The sequence below is a fragment of the Falco peregrinus genome, chromosome 19 (genome assembly GCF_023634155.1).
Source record: "Falco peregrinus isolate bFalPer1 chromosome 19, bFalPer1.pri, whole genome shotgun sequence".
Lineage (NCBI taxonomy): Eukaryota > Metazoa > Chordata > Aves > Falconiformes > Falconidae > Falco > Falco peregrinus.
This window is the reverse complement of record NC_073740.1, coordinates 3,608,337-3,627,936: the sequence shown is the minus strand read 5'-3', so window position 1 is coordinate 3,627,936 and position 19,600 is coordinate 3,608,337. Positions and strand designations below refer to the sequence as shown.

Here is a 19,600-nt window from a genome sequence, read left to right as displayed (position 1 = left end):
CTGTACTGAACTTACAAAAAAAAAAAAAATTCAGGCAGTGGAAAGTGTCAAAACCAACAGGGGAAGGCTGCAGCCAGCTGATCTGTACTAACTTAAACCATCAAGGTGACTCAGTTCCTGGGAGGGTCCGCTGCTGGCGAGACCGTGCTTCCCATCTCCCCACCAGCACCTTCTCCCCAGCCCGCAGGATCACGGTTCAGCCAGAGATCAGGGAGCAAAGGCCACTGCGCTTGTGCTTCCTCTCCGCCGAGCCCACCGGGCAGACCAGGGGCACAGATTCAGTCCAGGTTCAATCTTGCTGTTGCCAAGGACTTCCACCTCCCGGAGGAGAAAATTCCCTCAAGCAGGAATCCCAAAGGAAGATTTTTTTAAGACCAGTCCAGCCCGTAGCGAGTTGCTTCCCTCTTGGCTTAGATTCAAACGGTGGAACTGGAATCAGGAGGCTTAAGTGACCAGTGAGGAACGATTCCCACTTACTACAGGCACTGTACGAGCTGCATTACACAAACACACACCCTTCAAATCCGTGTCCACATACGCTATTGGACCCATCATCCCTTTCTTTTTTTGCTTTGAATCCTCTTGCTCCCATTTATACAGCCATTAGGCTGTGCCCACCCCGATGGGATTCTTACACATGCATCTTCTCTGCACAGATGCAGGGTTACAACCTCCCTTGTCCGGTTACATACCCCTCTGCTGCATCATTTTAATTAAACGAGCCCAAACACATTAAGAAACCTGAATAAGGGGAGCCTTTCAAAAGCAAACACGCACCACAGGGTACAAACTTATCTGGAATGTGCATTTCGAGAATTTATTAATTCTACAGCACCGAGATACATTTCTCAAAGCAACAGTTGCCAGGGACATCTGCCTTTTAAACCGACATTTCAAAGCTGATCATGATACAATCATCTCTCAGAGCTAAGAATAGGACACCAGCAGCTAAAACGTTCTATTGCTAAAGACATACTAACTTCTCTTGTGCCAGTTCCTGCCGCCCTCCCCCCTGCCAGCTTTAAGAACACCAATTAAACCCTTGCTAATACGGTTCACAAAACATCTGGAGGCTCCACTTCTGAGCTGGACCCACACGAACAGAAACACGCGCCCTGGAGCCACGGAGCACAACCCAGGAGCAAATGGGAACAAACTATTACAAGGTAAATCGAGGATGTGAGTGCATACACAGCCCTGAGCTGTTTCAGGACTGTAAACACTCTTATTCTTCCTCCTCCCCTAACAGTTAAGATACCTCAAATTACCTTGCATCTAAGGGCATGCACAGAGGCGGTTACCCGAGACACCTATCATACCTTACTCTGTTCTGGGAGCTTCCTCACGTTCTCAGTCCAAGATTCAACAGCAGTTTCAAAGCTACACACAGTACAACTAGGAAGCACGTGAAGGGAGCGCTGACAGAAGGGGCACCAAGAGGAGGAACAGTATCTTCTATCTAGTGAATAGGATGTCCTGACAGAAATGTGTTGATTTCCAGAACCTCTTCCCCCAATGGCCCGTTTGTCTGCTTTAAATAAGCTTTTTAAAATGTTCTGTACAGCCAGAAGTGCTCTTCAATTTTCCACAAAAATCTGCCACCACGAAACACTTGCTAAAGAATTTTCTAAACAGCGTTTTCTTCCTGTTAGAAACTCTTCTTTCTTCCCTAGTTCAGCATTAAAAACCCCACCAAAACAGCGTCGGAGAAAAAAGAGCAGGACAGACAGTCTGTTCTAAACAGATAACTGGCTAATGAGAGGAAAAAAAAAAAGGAGATAATCCCTTGAATGCCGCAACAAAGATGGGGAAGCCACCTGTCTGGGATTCAGGCCTTGCCCACGAGTCCAAGAGCCGGAGCACTAACCTATGAGTGGGTCTGTCACATGCGTCCAGTCAATGCAGCACTGCAGTTCCAGCTGATAGTGAGACTGAATGTAGAGAAGAAGGTGCTGGTAAAACCCTATGCCAGCCACCAAGTGAGTCCGGTACGCACACTCCAGGGTGCTACGGCTGTGAATGTGCTGAAGGGAAGAAAAATGAGAATATGTTAATGCAGCCTAGGTAACATTTTAGGCTGACCACCCAAGTTACACCAAGGATGAAGCAAGACAGCAGGTAGCTCAGCTGTAATCGGTTTTGCACAGTTCTGTACCTCCTCTGGCTCAACAATGTTGCACCTCATGGTATTTCCTAAGGGTCCTATATACTTGCTGCAACAACAAATAAATAAAATCAAGGTGTCTAGCGAGAGAACCTGAAACACATTCAGGCAACCAAATCACCAGGAGAGAGTTCACGGCATTCGGAAATACAAGCATGAGTGTTCTCCAGTGAGCAACTGGAGTAAAGACAATCAGCGCTGACAAAGCCTCTTAAGATCATCGTTCCCTACGAAGATCTATGTCTTCTGAAAGCGGGGAGACAAAAATGAAGCAAATTATGTTGAAATATCCTCAGCAATGGCAGTGCTCTCAGCAATTATTAAAGCTTACCTGCCCACAGCTAGACAAAAAGCGTATGTCAGCTCCACGATTAAAATTCAGGAGTGCCTGGCTTCCTGCCACAGCTTCAGACCACAGCTTCTCCAAGGAAATGAAGCTTTTAACTTGGCCTTACCCACTGCACAGCCAGAGACTCTCTCCTGCCAAAGCCATAGATACCTGCCTTTTTATTTGTTTTAATGAGCTGGATAACTTCATAGTAAACTTTTCTCCAGAGCAGCTCTTCTGCTTTTCTTCCATAATCCACTGGATGCAAGAACATCAGCTTCACGCACAGCTCCCGCAGCCTGAGACAGCCAGCAGAAAATTCACATTTAGCTACAGCGGCTTTAAACACAGCTGCCACTACCGAAGCACGGAAGAGGAAAATCTGAATTCATTAGGATGGATGAGCTAGGCCATCTGGTGATGGTACAGCTTAGATCACTCCCACACAAGAGCATCTGGAAAAGCCACACACCTAACCTCGTTACCTTGCTCAGCTGGCCATCAGTAACTTCCTAAATTGCAGTAATGTCAAGAATTGTCTTGACAGCTTAAAAAATTGGTAAGAAAAATCATCCCTGCTAGGCACCCTCTGAACCTGATAAAAGTTTTCACACATATAAGAAGTTTCTTCACCACACAGGTGGTTTGTTTGTTGGTTTTTTTTTTTAAAGATAATTACAAGGAAGGCATTGGCCAACATGAAGACAACGTATTTATATTACGACACCCAGGAAAGCCTTCAGTCCATGGCTGGAGGGTTAGGTGCTGTTCAATTACAGATCGGAAATCTAGCCTCAGCTTCAAAAACCTGGAGGGCTCCCCAGCCTACAGGTGCGCTACAAATCAGATGCACAGTGAACCTGCAGCTTCAAAACCTCCCTGTGTCGCTTCACGTGGATTTTCCCCAGCCAAACACATACAAAACCAAAAACCAACGTGAGCGCTCTGCCCAACTTACTTGTTCCTCAAGCTGATGTTCTCCGGCTTGAACACTTCCTGATAGGCTGCCTTATTCCCAAGGATGAGATCCAAGCGGTGAACGGCCTCTACCACTGCCCTGCAAGGTAACACAGAAAGAAGTTTCAGAATAGCAGGCTATCTGGAATTATTTAATGAGATCTGGCGTGTCCACGCAGAACCATACTAGCCTAGTTAATTCCATTATTAGCAAGCCGCGTTATATCACCACACCATATTAATTGATTTCCTTTCTGCCCTCTTTTAAAAAGCTTATGGAAAGAAAAAAAAGAGCAGGGTTACAGGCGCTGTAATGATTTGGCTGCAAATCAGCTGTTTAATCACCAGTTACCACTGCCTGTCTGGTCAAAAATGCCAATTATTTCTACAATAGTAGTCACAAATGTCTTTGGACACGTTAGCAACTTTAAACCTCAGCAATTAAATCACGCTATACACACACTCAGATTAATTTAAACATCTTAAACTCTATGAATAAAAAATTGATTGATTTCTAACAATTACTGATTTGATCGGGTAAGAGTCAAACCTCCACCGATTTCTGTTTCCTTACCAACTTGTCTAGGAAAGAAGGCAACTCACGTCATTCTCATTTGCCAAAACTTCCTGATCTTCGTTACGGTGATTCATTGACTAAAGCCCTTAAAGATCCCTCAGTGATAGGTAACAGATATTGAGAACCAGCCTAAAATGTGAAAACTATTACGAGAATTTTCCTCCGAAAGCCAGCTAGAAGACAGACCAAGCAACCTCCAAACCTCTGAGTCATGCAAAAAAATACTTCAGTGAATCACTGCCTGCCCAAGACTCTCCTCCTGGAGGAGGAACACCACACCGTGTGTAAAATCTCAAGCACTCGAAAGTTTGTAGCTGCAAAAAAAGCAGACTACAATTCCAGAAGGTTGCAGTGAAATAAAACCAGGGACTTACAGAAGCGTTAGCGCCGATGGCAAGCACCCTCATCAATATCTCACGGACAGTTTGATAAAGCAAAAATCGACCAGCCACGTTAAACCCTTCCTACCCAGAGAGGTCATCTCTAAATCTCTGCCTTTGTCAAGTCTGTGTTTGAGGTCAATAAACTGACTCCTGAAATTAACTTTTCCCAGCTGTTGACTCTTAAGAAATACGTTCTCCAAGCCACCCCCAGCCATTAGCTACCAAAGGCCGCAGGTACTTGTTCTCCCCCTCAACTTCACATCCATCTACCCGTCACTCCTCATTTGTTCTAACACCTTTACCGCTCCTGCTGCTGAGCCTGCTGCGCACGGAGAGCTGTTTGAACAAGAAGCTGAAGACAACCGAGACGCGTCGTAAATACAGAACGAGACAGACCCGATCCGAACAACTTCTGCAAAGCAGAACAGCTGGGTGCTGCTAGCAGCCTGCTCCCCCCTCCCCGAAATCTCCATCGCCTGCAGAATGCAAACTCCCTCATCACACTCGCAGCACAACGCAGCGACTGAACCTTCTTTTGGCGCACATGCACAAATGGTTGCTGGATTAAATACGGGGCACTTGCAAGGGAGAGCATGCAAAGCCATACGCTAAGGAGGGAGGCTGAAATCGCCCCCACTTCCTTGAAAACTACAGATATTACTGTAAAGCAACTCACTGTTTCATATACCAGCCCCTTACCAGCAAGGCAAATCTCCTTTCACAAACCCACCACACTAAAAGGAATCCCCCCAAAAAAACAACAAAAAAAAACAAAACAAAAAAAACCCCAAACCAACAACCAGAACATTCAAGAGCTCAAAGAGAAAATGTCTCATCTCATTTTAGAGCACGTGAAGACTTTCATGCCAGGATAACTGGAACTCTCATCTGCATTCATTAAATCACAGAACATCACAGAAAAAGAGAAGCATAGGGAACAGGACTGTCTTACACAATGGCTCAGGGGACCAAAACACCAGAGTTGAACCAACTTCTTCCTAAACAATCAGAAGAAAACCAACAACAGAGTGAGAATCACGTATGAAAGTCAGCTACTAACCTTGCTATCTTCAGCCACTTCCGCTCACTAGCATCTTTCTCACACAGCCTGACGGTCCTCTGCAAGCTCTAACACCCTAATGTCCTCAACAACAAGGAAGGCAAGCAAGTAAAATGCTTTTTTGGTTTACAGGTAAAAGGCAGTAAGCATGAAGCATTCATCCATGCTCACAGCATATTGGCAGGAGGGGGAATTTTTTAAAAAAAAACAACCACCAAATACACACACTCCCATTTCGGTTCCCCAAAATAGATCGTCACAAAAGCAGAAGGTAATAAACATATCCTCGCTGCAACCTGCAATTAATGTCCTGTCACTCAAATGACCCTCAAGACCCTCTGCAGCCAGTGCTGCAGCAGGAAACGACCAGCGCGCCTCACAGGGAACCGATTTGTTTCCTATGCAGAAGGGTGACCAGAAGAAAGGGGAACTGCTGAATCATTTGATTCCCAGAGTGCAGCACAGGAAAACTATGATCTTCTAATTCCCAGAATAGGCAGCCTCTACGTCTTCGAAACAGCTGTACAAACGCGTTCGCCGCGCACTGCATCGGCAGCTGCTGTCTGATACCAGCTCACATGTCACCGACACCGCAAGGTGGGAAATGATTGCACGGTGACTACAAGCAGTCGACACCAGCATCAAGGACAGGGTCAGCCCTTAGCGAGCGATGTCACATGTGGAGGTGTGAACCCACCTATCCAAATCCTCATGTGCCAGTTAACTGCCCGCAAAGACTCAACACTGACTCCTTCTTCTGCCACTTACTCAATTCAGATTCCTTGGGGGCACATGGTCCAGGTTCTCTCACTGCTCAGTAACTTACCCGCCAAACAAGCCTCTGTTTTTCTAACCTCTCACAAAAAGGGTCACAAAACCTCATCGAAGAACCCTCCCGAGTTCAGCAGTGACAGACAGACATCTTGATACTGTGCAGCACAATACCCGTGAAAGGAGAGGAATTACTCAACAGGCAGCTGCCAGAAGCCCCTTCCCAAACTGCACGCAGACAAGACAGCTCTTTGGCTGCCAACAGTATCAGTGGGTAAGAAATGTGATCGAGCAGTTCAGGAAAGCCTCCTCACATGCACCGGGACTCAAATGCCGGCCAAATGTGAAGTAATTTCCTTCCAGGGACTATCGGAGGAGGGATATCGGGAGGGGATTTCACCTTCCCCTCGAGCAGAGGGCGGGAGGCATCCTGGGGCACGCCTCTCATACAACCTCCTTTCCTACAATGGTCAGGGATGGGCACATGAAGACACCGGTTGCTTCTGCTACTTTTTATGGATTCAGAAAGAAACACAGTTGGTGACTTGCAGGCAGCAAGGTTTATCTTTTAGGATGCAGGTCCCTGAGCTGTAAGGCAGAAGGCAGACCCCATGCTAAAACGTCATCTTATTCGCACGAGCTCCACGCTGGAAGAGGCGGAGGCAGGAGGAAAAGAAGAATCTGTGACAGCCAGTGATGACCTGCAAGGATCCTGTGTCCGCAGTGGTGAGGAAAGGGGACACGGTGAGGACAAAACGCACAGGAGCCAGCCTCACTTCAAAAGCATTAGGAAACATCAACAGAGGCGCTATACACCATGCACTGACTAAAACGCTATTTAGCATTCGTGCCTTGGGTGGCTTCAAACCACGGGCTGAATTTTACTCAGCAGTTCGAAGGCCAGATTTTGTCCTAATACCCATTTTTACACCTGCTGGGTTTAAACGTTGCTTTCAGACAGCACATCAGAACCACAGAGGAGGCAAATCAGATGCCAGTCTATTAAAAGAAGCAAGTACAGCCCATCATGCCAAGCAGGGTGGAAAGGGTCCAACGCAAAGTCCTCTTCAGCCACACAGACACCTCTATCACTTTCCTTCCCTGCCATTAACATTCTGGGATGGGGTAAGACAGCAGGGAGAATTGTTTGTCCTCTATTTTTTTTTATTATTTACTTAATACATCACTAAGGGCCACAGCCTCTCAAGAGTGAGACATTTCTCAGGGAACCGCAGCCATTCATTTGTATCCTGGCATGTGTCAGTACACAAATACTACTGCCCAGAACAAGGCTGGCGGACAAGAATAGTAACGCAAAGCCAACGAGCTAATGGTTACCCAGAATCCCGAAAAGAAATCTGCAAAATAAATCTGGTCACCCTACGCTAAAACATAGATGGTAAACCAGCACCACCCAGGATAATCCAGCTGCCACGTTTCGAGGTGAAACTCGGGGATTACTGACCCAGGAAGACTGGAATGGAAAAGAGCAAAGACCATCCTACAAAGAGCGATGGGCAACCTCATCTCCAAGAGGCCACTCCAACGGCCAGCGTACTTGCCAAGGTCCGTGGAGACCTGAGCTCAACTCCCACTGCTCTCCCGAGCAGACACAAAGCTGATCCCACGCGAGCACAGTTTCTAGCTGGCACTGTGACATTCAAACATCTGTGATTCAAAGGCACTGTTTAATCCAGTGGCCAAAAGTTTCCAGAGACAAGTCAGCCATCACACCAAGTACAACGTGCTTCTTAAGAGGACAGGGAGTTACTGCTTCATCTAACTGAACTTCGGGCTGAAATAGAGAAGAATTGACAAGAGACAAGTTAAGGTAGAAAGCTTGCTAAGAGAGCTCTCAGCTACGTAGCATGAAAATTTGTGGCCACTGCAGATATTATAAATCCTGCTCTAAAACCACAATACTTACTTCCAGCTGAAAGAAAAGGCATCTCTACAGGCGCATGGTTTTCTTTTTTTCTGTTGTAAAAATGCTATAAAGCAACCACACACCTCGTTCTGCCATACAAATCTAAACAGAAAACAACCACTTCCTTGCCTTGATGACCAGTCCCACGTTTGGTCAAGAGATGTTCGCTTGAGAGCTCCAGCGGCATAGCAAGGTACCGCTTGCCAGGTGAGCTATGCAGCACACACATTCCTGATCCACTGTGACCACAAAGTAAAACACATCTTAAATCATGATGGAGGCAGTTTACACAAAACACATTCCATTTTGCAAGCAGGAGCACATACTTGCTCTCCAATCCTGCCCACCACACCTCAGGTGGCAGCGGGCAAGGTGTTACGCCGCGCTAGCTCAACTGCTAGCAGATGTGGGAAGCCACCCCTAAAATCAAACGGGGTATCTCAGCGTGACAGCAGATACAGAGCTCCACAGCCCCAGAGGCGCTTCCAGCATGACAACGCAGCCCACACCTCCAGTCATCCAAGCCATTGTGTTTTACCACTGACTTCGCAATAAGAAAAAGAAAGGCACCTAATATAACTTCAAAGTGCAGGGAACGTGCTCGTATGAAGCGCATCATGGAAGGAAACAAATTCTAGTAACTACCACTCAAACCTGCTATTAGTGCTTTGGACTTTTGGGCAAGGATCTGGCCAGGTTTCTCAGAGGGAGGCATGCCTTGTCCTGTTTTAGAGGAGGGCAGTGAGGTTTTCCACAAAATGAAAGGACATGCCCAATGTCACCAAGATGAAAAGAAAACGGACCCTGACATCAAACCCATCTCTTGCCCTCATCATTCTGTTCATCTCCGAAACCACGCTGTCGCTGCTGAACCTCCGCTACGAATCTGCTTTACTGATGGAGAAACTGAGACAGAAAGGGACAATTTCTGGGCCACACTCACAGAACAAGTCATCAGCAGAGCAGAGGCCAGGCACCTCAGTGCTGACAGCGTGGCACCTCAACCCTGCTGGGCCGAGCTGACCAAGGCCACCATCATTTCCTGACTCTCGCCTTCTGACGCCGTTTCCAACGCACAGTGCAGAGATGTCAGCGCGAGCGGAGTCCCAGCAACTGTTTTATTGGGAAGATCTGCAGCTAGAGCAGTCTTGCCCTCCACACAGCAGGACAGTGTCCTGGCGCAGGCTCCTGCTCATCACACCCTGTTCTCCAGCACCTTCCACGCAATCCCTGTCTACTGCCGATGCCAGGGACCACGTCTCCAGCCCAACCTCTCCCCGGATGCCCTCCACATCTTGCCCTTATCCCACTTTTCCCATACCTCCTTCCCCCTCAGCCGCGACCTCCCTGAAACCTGCATAACCCCATCCTCCAGCTCCCACATCTCCCTGGGTGCCCCACACCCCCTGATCCCCTTCTCACCCTCCCACCTGCCTTCTTCCCCCCATCTCTCCACCGTTCTCCCACCTTGCCGACACCCCCCCCCCCCCAGCTCCTTCTCCCAGTGCCCTTTGTCTTCACTCATCCCCCCTGGATCGCCCATATCACTTTTTCACCAGTGCCGCCCCCCACCCCGTGTACTGCCCGTCTCCTCCGGATCCCACACAACCCTCTTCCTGCTGCTCCCTTCCCACAGGCCCCCCTATGGCCCCCCCTTAGCGCTGCCCACTCCCCCTGGATTCCCCCCGATCTCCCTCACCTGTATTCCACCATCCCCTTCCCCTGCTTCTCCCCATCTTCCCTAAAGCCTGCGCTCTCCTTCCCCCACCTTTCCCGAATACCTCTGCCCCAGCTCTCCCCTGGATCGCCCCCTCCCCTCCCCCGTTCACCCCCGGCCCTCCCCCGATTCCGCCACCTCCTTCCCCAGCCCCCCATGACCCCCCCTGAGCACCCCCCCTCAGTCCCCTTCACCTCGGTCCTCCCCGCTGCCTCCCTCCTCCCCCCCACCCCAATCCCCTTCGCCCTTGTCCCCCTCTGGATCCTCCCCATCCCCTTTCCCCCCCTCCCTGTCCCCCGGGTCCCCCTCCCCATCCCTGCCCCCCCCCCCGATCGCCCCCAGCCCCCTTCACGCTCCGACCTCCACTGGAACCCGCCCCATCGCCTTCCTTCCCCCCGGTCCCTTCAGACCCCCCAAGCCCCCCCTCACCTCCGTCCCTCAGCCCTCCGAGCCCCCCCCGGGACATCCCCCTGCCCCGGCCTTCCCCTCCCCCGATGCCCCCCTCTCCTCACCGGTACAGCCGCTTGGTGTGCAGCACCTTGGCCTCCGGCTCGCCGCTCTCGCCGGTGGCCCCACCGCCCTGGCTCATGGCGCCCGGAGAGGGCAAGGCCCGGCCCGGCCGGGCACGGCCCACCGCCCCCTCAGCACCGGCCGCGCCGCCGCCGCCGCCGCCCCCGGCCCCGCTCGGCCGCCATGGCTGCGCGGCTGCCCCCTGCCCCGAGCAGCTCTCGCGAGACTTGCCGCGAGAGCGGAGGGCGGCGGGCAAACATGGCGGCGGCGGGGCCGGCCTCACCTCGCGGGAGTTGCCCTTCTCGCCTCACCCGTACCTAGTGCTGGCAACATGGCGGCCGCGCGGCGTCATCTCGCGAGATTGCGCACGCGCCCCAACGCGCGCACGCGGTCGCCGTCCCCTCCCCCCCCCCCCCCCCGCCGCCAGTACTTAGTACTGGCAAAGATGGCGGCCGCGGCGGCTTCAGTCAAGGGGTTTTCATGGGCGCCGGGAGGCGGGACCGGGCTTGAGGGCAGCTGCCGGTTCCCACTGGGGGCCTAGTGGGCCTTCCCCGCCTCAGAGCACCCCCGGCTGCTCAAAGAGCGGCCCCTCCATCATGGGGGTCCGTGAGGAGGGGTCCTGCCCCTGGGAATCGCTTCGTGCCGCCGTGTAGCGCCATAGGCTGGTGCTGCTGGAAGCGGGGGGGGCTCCCCGGGGTCCCCCTCGGTGCTCCCCCTCCTCAGCGCGGCCGCGGCCCTGGCAGGAGCAGCGCCAGGCCGGCCCTGTCTGCCAGGGCAGGCACGGGGGGCTCCTCCTGGCCCCCCCCGCCCCGGGTCCTGCCGCCGGCCTCCCGGGCAGGGACCCCCTGTTGGGGGGAGGGGGGGGGCTGCCCCGTGCCTGCCCCGGCCTGGCGGCTGTGCTGTGCCACGCAGGGACCCGCTGGGGACACGTCCCCCAGCACGCGGGGCTCAGATGGCCCCCCTGGGGACATGTCCCTCAACACAGGGTGGGCTTGCAGGGACCCCGTGGGGACCTGTCCCCAGCTCAGGGTGGGCTCCCAGGGACCCCCAGGGGACCCGTCCCTGGACACGGAGGGACCCATCGCCCAGCTCAGGGTGGGCTTACAGGGACCCCCCTGGGGACCCATCCCCAGCACAGGGTGGGCTCGCAGGGACCCCCTGGGGATCCGCCTCCAGCTCAGGGTGGGCTCACCAGGTCCCCCAGCTCCGGGTGGGCTCGCAGAACCCCCCCGGGGACCGTCCCCACGCGGGTGTGGGTGCCGCGGGCTCTGTGTGGGGTGAGGCGGCCGCGCCTGCCCGTTCCGCCCAGCCCCACCTCACCCGGTTGAGCAGGTTTGAAGTCCACAGGGCCCCGGCAGTGGCCGCGTCCCAAGGCCCCAGCCCGGCTCCCGCCACCCCCCCGGCCCCATGGCCCCCCCGCCTCTCTCCAGGTGAGTCTGGCAGCCCGGGGAGCCCGGTGCCACCTTCCCTCCGTGTCCCACCGGGTGACGAGCCGAGCGGGGCTGGGAGCGGGGAGGGGGAGGCCTGCGAGATGCTGCTTTAGCCATGTTCCCTCGCGTGGGCCGCGGATGGGGCCCCGTTCGGCACCGTGCCTCAGTTTCCCCACACCCGCAGCCAGGCCGGGGCTCTTTCTGGGGGTGCATGTGCCCAGCAGGAGCCGTTTCTCCTTGCAGGAGGCTCCCACGGAGCCAGCAACGCCTGCGGATGGGGAGCCCCTGCTAAGGGGGAAACCCACGAGCTCTCCGCCGGGATCTCCTGCTCCCCCACGGCGGGTAGCGCTTGGCAGCCCCCTGTGCCCACCCCGAATCCACCCCAACCACAACAGGCAGCAGATCTGGCTTGGCTAGGCTCTAACCGCGGCTCCTCGATGCGGCAGGGCTGGCCCCCCCCAGTACCAGGGCTGGCACCGCGGATGGAGCCGGCAGCAACCCCCGCCCTGGTGCCCAGCCAGACCCCCCGGGACGCTGGGCCAGATGGGGCAGGAATTCCCAAGCTGTGCTGGTTTTGCAGCCAGATCCACGCACCCGGGGCTCCCCAGGCGCCCAGCTCTGGGCGATGGTGCCCACATGTGTGGTACCCGCGTGCCCCGAGCCCGATGGTGCCCACGCGCGTGGTACCGCGTGCCCTGAGCCGGATGGTGCTGACACACATGGTACCACGTCCCCTGAGCCCGATGGTGCCCACACACACGGTACCGCGTGCCCCGAGCCGGATGGTGCCAACATGCGCGGTACCACGTTCCCTGAGCCTGACGGTGCCCACACGCGTGGTACCGCGTGCCCCGAGCCGGACGGTGCTGACACACATGGTACCACGTTCCCTGAGCCTGACGGTGCCCACGCACATGGTACTGTGTGCCCCAAGCTCGATGGTGCCCACACGCGTGGTACTGAGTGCCCTAAGCCAGATGGTGCCAACACACGTGGTACCACGTTCCCCGAGCCTGGCAGTGCCCATGTGTGCAGTACCGCGTCCCCCGAGTCCGATGGTGCCCACACGTGTGGTACAATGTGCCCCGAGCCTGACGGTGCCCATGTGCACAGTACTGCGTGCCCTGAGCCCGATGGTGCCCACACATGTGGTACCATGTGCCCTGAGCCTGACAGTGCCCATGCGCATTGTACCGCATCCCCCGAGTCCGATGGTGCCCATGCGCACGGTATGACATGCCCCGAGCCTGACGGTGCCGACACACGTGGTACCACGTGCCCCAAGCCTGACGGTGCCCACACGCACGGTACCGCATGCCCTGAGCCCACTGCCGGTGTGGGGGCTCGGGGATGCTGGGCTCTGCTTCCCCCTGCTATTAGGGGGCAGGGGGGCGGTGGGGGGGGCTCCGGGGTGGCAGCTGCCAGTTAGTACCCCACGTTGTCACCGGGGCCGTGCGTGTGACCCGACCTCTCATTTCTACTGGTTTTTCTGTCTCTCGGCGCAGGGTGAAAGCAGCAGGGGCAGTGACCTCGCCCCCTCTCGACACCCCAAAACGCAGAAGAGCATCTTGCCTGCACCGAACCAGCTTCTCCCATGGCTGCTGCTGACCCCGTCCTGCCCCCTGAGGAGGTGGCTTTGCTGGAGCTGGGGAAGGTGGCCCTGGCCACCCCCCCAGACAAGGTGCCACCAGCCCCAGATGAGCACCTGGGGGACCCTGACAGCACCCTGCCATGGGACCGGTGCCAGCATGGTGCCCACTGCCAGCCAGAGCCCGCCGAGACCAAGAGGCGTTCAAGCCCTGAGGGGGGCCATGAAGCCCCCAGGGAGGCTGCTGTCACCTGCCCCCCAGCCGAGGCCGAAGCCGAGGAAGCCCCCGGGCCACCCATGATGGCAGCCCATGTCTTTGTGCCCATCGACCCCCAGTGCATCGAGCGGACCCCCGGCAAACAGAAGAAACAAGCCACCCCGCGGCCCCAGCAGGAGGGCAAGGGGGGCTACGTGCCCCACAGCGACAGACCCGACATCCTCCGCCAGAAGCAGGTCTTCCTCCCCACGGGCCCCTCACGCTACAGGGACCCGCTGGGCTTTGAGGGGCGGGTGGCCAAGGCACCGACCCAGGAGCCACCGTGCCCATGCGTCAGGGACTGCAGGGCCGGCAACTTCAAGGCCGTGGCTTCAGTGGCGGCGGCCCTGCTCCTCTGCCCCTGCCTTGTCTACGGAGCCTACGTCTTCCTGCCTTTCGATGCCCCACTGATGCCCACCGTCAGCGCCCCGCCTGGTCTACACGCTGCGCTGCGCCGCCTTCGCCACGTTCCCCATCGTCCTGGGTGAGCTGCGGGGTCCTGAGCCCTTCGCCCCCCATGAACGGGGCAGCGTTACCCCCGGGGGAGCCGGGAGCAGAGCGGGGTTGAGCTCTTTGCAGCTCCTTTGCTCCCAAATGGAGCAGGAGGGGTTTCCTACACTGGTCCCCTGCCCCGTTGCATCTCCCTGGTCCCCCCCCCAGCCCTCCGCCCCCTGGCCGCCCGCTCAGCCCCTCTCTCTGCCCCCCCAGGGATGATCATCAGCGGCATCTCCCGCCTCTGCTCATCCGCGCTGGAGCCCTTCGGGGAGCTGCAGCGGGAGGTGGAGATCCACCGCACCTACGTCTCCCAGTCCATCCACCTCTTCATCCTCTACTTCTTCAACATGGCAGTGCTGGCCACCTACCTCCCGCAGGAGGCCCTCAAGCTCATCCCGCTGCTCACCGGGCTTTTCGCCATCTCCCGGTAAGCAGCTCCGTTACCCCACCCGGATGCTTGGGGTGCAAACGGAGCCTGGCGGTGCTGGCAAACCCCGTGCCCAGCTGCAAACTCCCGCTCCGGCAGTGCCTCCCCCGGCCGACAACAGCCAGGAAAAGCGGCACAGGGGAAGGGCTGCTCCATCCCTCATCCCGCTTCCCGCGCTGGCCTTGCCTGGCAGGGCCTCGCCGGGGCCAGCCCGCCGGAGCGAAGCTGGGTGCCAGCCCCGATCGCTCAGCCCGCGCCTCTCCACTCTCTGCAGGCTGATTTACTGGCTGTCGTACGCCATCGGGCGCTCCTTCCGCGCTTTCGGCTTCAGCATGACCTTCCTGCCCCTCCTGGCCATGCTGCTCTGGAACCTCTACAGCATGTTCATCCTGGAGCCCGAAAACCTCCTGGCTGTGGCCACGCCGCAGCCTGAGGGCCGCTCCAAGGACGGTGGAGCCAAGCTCCGGTACTGGGGGTGAGAGGGGCTCCGGGGAGATGTGGGTGCAGGGGTGCCAAGCCAGCAGAGCCCTCTTCCATGGGGATGGGTTGGTGGGATGTGCCAACCTCCTGCCGGAGCCGGCTTTGCCCAATAAAACCCTTCACCACGTGGTTCCGTGCCTGGTTTGGTGGGGAGGGCGGGTTAAATTCCCAGCGGAATCGCCGCTGCCAGGACTTGGAGCTTCACCCACGGGATGCCATCGCCCAGTCCCCAAACGTCGTTTCCGAAAAGGGGAAAAAACAGACCTTTCCCCAAACCATCCATCTCCCAGCGCCGCAACAGCACCCACCCTGCACCCTGCTCCTGCGGGGCGTGTGGCCAGTCCCACCCAGCTCGTCCTTCCTCCTCCTCTTCCTCCTGGGAGAGGTTTAGCACCTGCTTCCCAAACCAGTTGGCCGGGTCGGAGGGAGGGAGCCCTGCCAGGAGGAACTGGGATGGCTGAGATGGCACCGGGCTTGCTGCCACCAGGGCTGGGGAGGGCTGGTCCCCCCCAGGAGGGGCACCCAGCCGGCACCCCAGCGCTCTGCAGGCACCAAGGGACCCCTGGCAGTGCACCCCCGCGCCAGTCTGCCTGTCACGGTTCTTGGGCATAACCCAAACGCGTTAAAAATCCACCGAATAAAGGGAACACCTTTCCATCCCTACATCTGCCGAGAGTTTGGCTCCTCCCGCCTCCCATCCTTGCGTCCCACGGAGGCAGCTCCCCTGCTGCAGCCCAGCCGGGTCAGAGAAGGGAACACGGTCCGACTCTTCCAAACACGCTTCTCGGGATGGAGACGGCCCGCGGCTCAGGGAAAACCAGCCCAGAGCACCACACGCTGCTGCGGGGACCCTCCCTCCTCTCCGAGGCTGATTTTGTCCCGAGAAGGAACTGCCCTCCCAGAGCGCAGCGTTTCCACAGGGAACTTCTGGAAATCCGCTTTATTTGGTTGAAGCCAAAGTCAGCGATGGAGAACGTGAAATCCTGGCGCAGCCCCAACTGATGTGGGACCTTCCGCCAGCACCCAGCAGCCGCAGACCACGCTGGCCTCGTGGCTTCAAGCAGCTGGATAGCACCTCCGAGCCGGCCACGGTTAACCACCAGCGAGGCCAGCTCAGCACCTTTTGGGCTGACAGGATTTATCCCAGCTCAAGCAGCTGCGGCAAAGCGGCACTGGGTTTCCCTTTTGTACCAGCAGCCGGTGCCTGGTGGGGATCGAGGGGTCTTGTGAGCCCCAGCTGGGGCGAGCGGGCAGTTCTGGGATGCCCCCTGCACAGCAAGATGAAGGCACCCTGTGTGCTGGCAGGGGCAGTACCAGTCCCCAGCCCTCTCCTCCAGGTTGGAGCCCCCCAGGCAGCCCGGGACACGGCCCAGCCAGGCCCAGCTGCTGCGTGGCCGCAGACACGACAGTGGTTTTATCCCTTGGGAGAAGGGGGATTTTTCCGCGGCTCAGAGCAACCCTGAGCAGCCATCCCCGGTCACTTCACTGGATGGATCAGGAAAAAGCAGAGGAAGAAGTGTAAGCGGGTGCAGGATCTGGGCAGGAGGAGGGAACGGGACAGGGGAATACGTGATGTGGGAGCTGCTGCAAACGGTGCCCCGGTCCCCTCCGAGCCTGGACCGCAGGGAGGGCAGAGAGGAGGCTGCAGCGGCCGCGGTCGTTTCCTGGTGCCAAGAAGGATCCTGAAGGTCTCTCCAGAGACCGTCCCGCTCAGTTGATGGGTTCGTACTCGGAGTAGCGTTTCCTCTGGGCAAAGAAAACCACGCAGCTGCCCACCAGGAGCATCACCATGGGGGTGCCCAGCGCCACGGCCATGATGGAGATGACAAGTGGGGAGAAGGTGTCCTTGGGGGGCTGCCCGAAGCCCAGCAGCACCGACCTGCCAGAGGGGATGAGACAAATCAGCCACGGAGACGGGGATCAGCTGCGTCCCAGGGGTGGGATATCCGGGGCTTTTGACCCCCTATAGGATCAGATCGATTATTTCACAGCAGGATCCCACACGGGGTTGGAGAGGGTTTCCCAGAGCCAGGGGAGGCAAAACTCCTTCTCACCAGCTCAGGTAGCGTTTCTCCTGGTAAACCTGCCCATCCTCTCCCCCAAAAGAAATGTTGATGGCGCTGATGGTGTAGGTGCTGCCCACATCCTCCCCGAAGTAGGCGCGGACAAGGCTGGACACGGGCAGGCTCCAGTTGGCCGCCTGCAGGCTGTGGGACCGGCACTGGATGTTGTCCTCACGCCGCGGGGTCTGGGAGCCGTAGGCTGTCGCCTTCCACTGCAGGAAGCTGAGCGGGGAGCTGTCATTTTGGGATTCGGCGACCAGGGAGAGCATCTGGTGGAGAGAAAGCAACGGGTGAAGCGAGGGCAGGACGGGGGGAGCCTTTGCGGCAGGTCAAGCCACAGCGGGGAGGCAGGTTGCCCAGCCCGCTGGCCCCAGATCCCCCTCCCCCTGCAGCAGGGGATGTCCCCAAGCCCAGCCGTCACCCCACACTCGCCTCGAAGATGGTGGGAGTGTACTCATCGTCGATGGAACGCGCCGAGCGCAGCTTCTGCGCCACCCCTGGCTCTTCCACCATGGCCACCTCCAGTGCGAAGCGGGAGCTGTTGCCCCGTGGAGCCACCCCGGCCAGGACAAACTCCACTTTGGAGCTGTTCGCCGTGTGCAGGAGGCTGGGTAGGGGCCCGTCACGGCCACCCACCTCGTAGGCTGTCACCTGCAGGGGACACAGCCCAGAGGGACAGCGCCATCACCGGCTGGGACACCAAGGAGCTGCGTGCCCTCTCCAGAAGGTTCTTTGGAGGCGACGCGGTACCGTGTGCTCCCTACAGTGTCGCAGTGTGGCACGTACGCCCCACCTTTGCCCCCCTGGACTTACCCGAAAGGCCAGGCTGCCGTTGGAGAAGCTGCCACCCGGGTCGGTGGCCGGGACGCCCTTGAACTCGGCCGTCAGGGCCGTGTGGTTCAGGGTGCCATTGACGCTGTCCCAGGAAAAGTCCGACAGGTCGTAGGTGGGGTAGAAGAGCTCTTCCAGCATTTTGGTCTGGCTGTACTCAAACACCTAGGGACAAGGAAGGGGAGAGGGGCTGGGAGCCACCGGCAGGTGCTGGGGACACCACCGCATCACACGGCGAACCAGGGGCTGCCACCGGGGAGAGGAGGGACTCCAAAAAGGAGCTGCCTTGGCCAACTCAAGGCACCAACCCAAGCCAGAGCCAACCAGGGGAGGAGGCACAAGGGGCCGTTTCGCTGCAGCTGGGAACGCTGCCGGCCGACAGCGCAGCCCCCCCGCACCCCCGGCCGTGGGGCAGCTCTCCCCAGCGGTACCTTGGTGAAGACAACGGCGGTGGAGTAGACCACGCTGCTGGGGGGCTCAATCCAGACGGCGCCGGTGGGATCGGGAGAGAGCAGCCGGGTCCAGTTGAGGCGCAGGGCGCTGCTCCCGCTCGCCGTAGCCACCAGCAGCGCGGCGGGGGCCCCGATGCTGCTCCAGACATAGTGCAGGGTGTCCCCCCCGCCCCACCGCCCGCACGTGGAGCAGGTTGACGGAGGAGCCGTTCCAGCCGGGGTTGTACTGCATCGACACCTGCGGAGCAACGAGGGGGCTCAGGGGGCTCGGTCCTACCCAGCGCTGGGTGAGGCCGAAGGCGAGGTGGTCGGTGCGGTGGCCCAAGTGGTGCTCAGCCAGCGTCGCACGGCCGATGGGTTCAGAACAGCTTTCGGCACAGGCTGGCAGCGCAAGACCCCCGCCGTGCCCCCCCAGGGCAGCCCCTCCAGCCCCCCGGTGGGATTTGCCCGGTGCAGCGCCGGTGGGTGCCGCTCTGCTCCCCACACCCGGTGTGTCTGGGCTACGGTACCGGCACCGCCGGGGCCACAGGGCTCCAGCCCCCCGCTCCGAGCGGGATCAGACCCCCAGAACTTCCCCTGGGCGCCTGGCGCGGCCCCACAGGCACCAGGGGCTGGAGAATGAGGCGGCCGCCCCCTCCCCCCCCCCCGGCGCCTGTCCGAGCCCCGATATCACCGCCGCCCCCTCCCCCCAGCCCCGGTATCACCGCCGCCCCCTCCCACCCGGCGCCGGTCCGAGCCGCGGTGCCGCCGCCGCCCCCACCCCTCAGGCCCCGATCCAAGCCCCGGTGCCGCCGCCGCCGCCGCCCCCCCCCCCCCCCCCCCCCGCCGGACTCACCCGCCGCCCGGCCCCGGCCCCCACCCCAACCAGCAGCAGCAGCAGCGGCAGCCGCGCGCCCGCCGCCATCTTGGAACCCACCCGCTCACATGACCGCGCACGTGACACACCCCCTTAAAGGCGCCGCGCACCATTTTCTTAAAGGAGCCGCCCCGCCCCTCAAGACGGATTTTAAGGGGCCGCATTCACCTGCCCATCGCCCCTTGGCAGCCCCAGCGGGGGCGGCTCCTCCCCCGCTCCCCCTCCCCCATCAGCACAGGCTGCATTGACACGTTTTTATTTACGAGACAAACCGTCAGCGGTGCCTGCCCGGACCCGGGGCGAGGCCTGGGCTCCCCTGGGGACCCCC

At 58.1% G+C, this 19,600-nt stretch overlaps 3 protein-coding genes across 4 annotated transcripts in view; 1 reads left to right on the top strand and 2 right to left on the bottom strand.

Annotated features, from left to right (window-relative positions):
- Nucleotides 1-10,625, bottom strand: part of SMG5 (SMG5 nonsense mediated mRNA decay factor) — a 31,681-nt gene extending 21,056 nt beyond the window's left edge. The window contains exons 1-4 of one of the 2 annotated variants that reach the window (XM_055791750.1): nucleotides 10,397-10,625; nucleotides 3,451-3,549; nucleotides 2,668-2,791; nucleotides 1,868-2,024 (exon numbers count right to left, since the gene is read on the bottom strand). In XM_055791750.1, the coding sequence (XP_055647725.1) occupies nucleotides 1,868-2,024; nucleotides 2,668-2,791; nucleotides 3,451-3,549; nucleotides 10,397-10,473 (457 nt within the window). In that variant the 5' untranslated portion in view covers nucleotides 10,474-10,625. The remainder of the gene's footprint in view (nucleotides 1-1,867; nucleotides 2,025-2,667; nucleotides 2,792-3,450; nucleotides 3,550-10,396) is intronic. The other variant, XM_055791749.1, reaches the window with a different exon arrangement.
- Nucleotides 10,626-10,859: 234 nt separating this feature from the next.
- TMEM79 (transmembrane protein 79) lies at nucleotides 10,860-15,199 on the top strand. Its single transcript, XM_005236389.3, is given in 5 exon segments — nucleotides 10,860-11,824; nucleotides 13,330-14,096; nucleotides 14,098-14,152; nucleotides 14,377-14,590; nucleotides 14,865-15,199. Coding segments are annotated over 4 exon segments (1,152 nt in total). The 5' UTR covers nucleotides 10,860-11,824; nucleotides 13,330-13,418; the 3' UTR covers nucleotides 15,070-15,199.
- A 796-nt stretch (nucleotides 15,200-15,995) lies between these two features.
- On the bottom strand, nucleotides 15,996-19,575 carry GLMP (glycosylated lysosomal membrane protein). The gene is made up of 6 exons (XM_055791877.1): nucleotides 19,252-19,575; nucleotides 18,396-18,654; nucleotides 17,947-18,129; nucleotides 17,566-17,784; nucleotides 17,125-17,402; nucleotides 15,996-16,949 (listed from the first exon to the last, which is right to left on the bottom strand). The coding sequence occupies exons 1-6, from the start codon at nucleotides 19,434-19,436 to the stop codon at nucleotides 16,781-16,783; spliced, it is 1,293 nt and encodes a 430-aa protein (XP_055647852.1). The 5' UTR covers nucleotides 19,437-19,575; the 3' UTR covers nucleotides 15,996-16,780.
- Nucleotides 19,576-19,600: the final 25 nt, after the last annotated feature.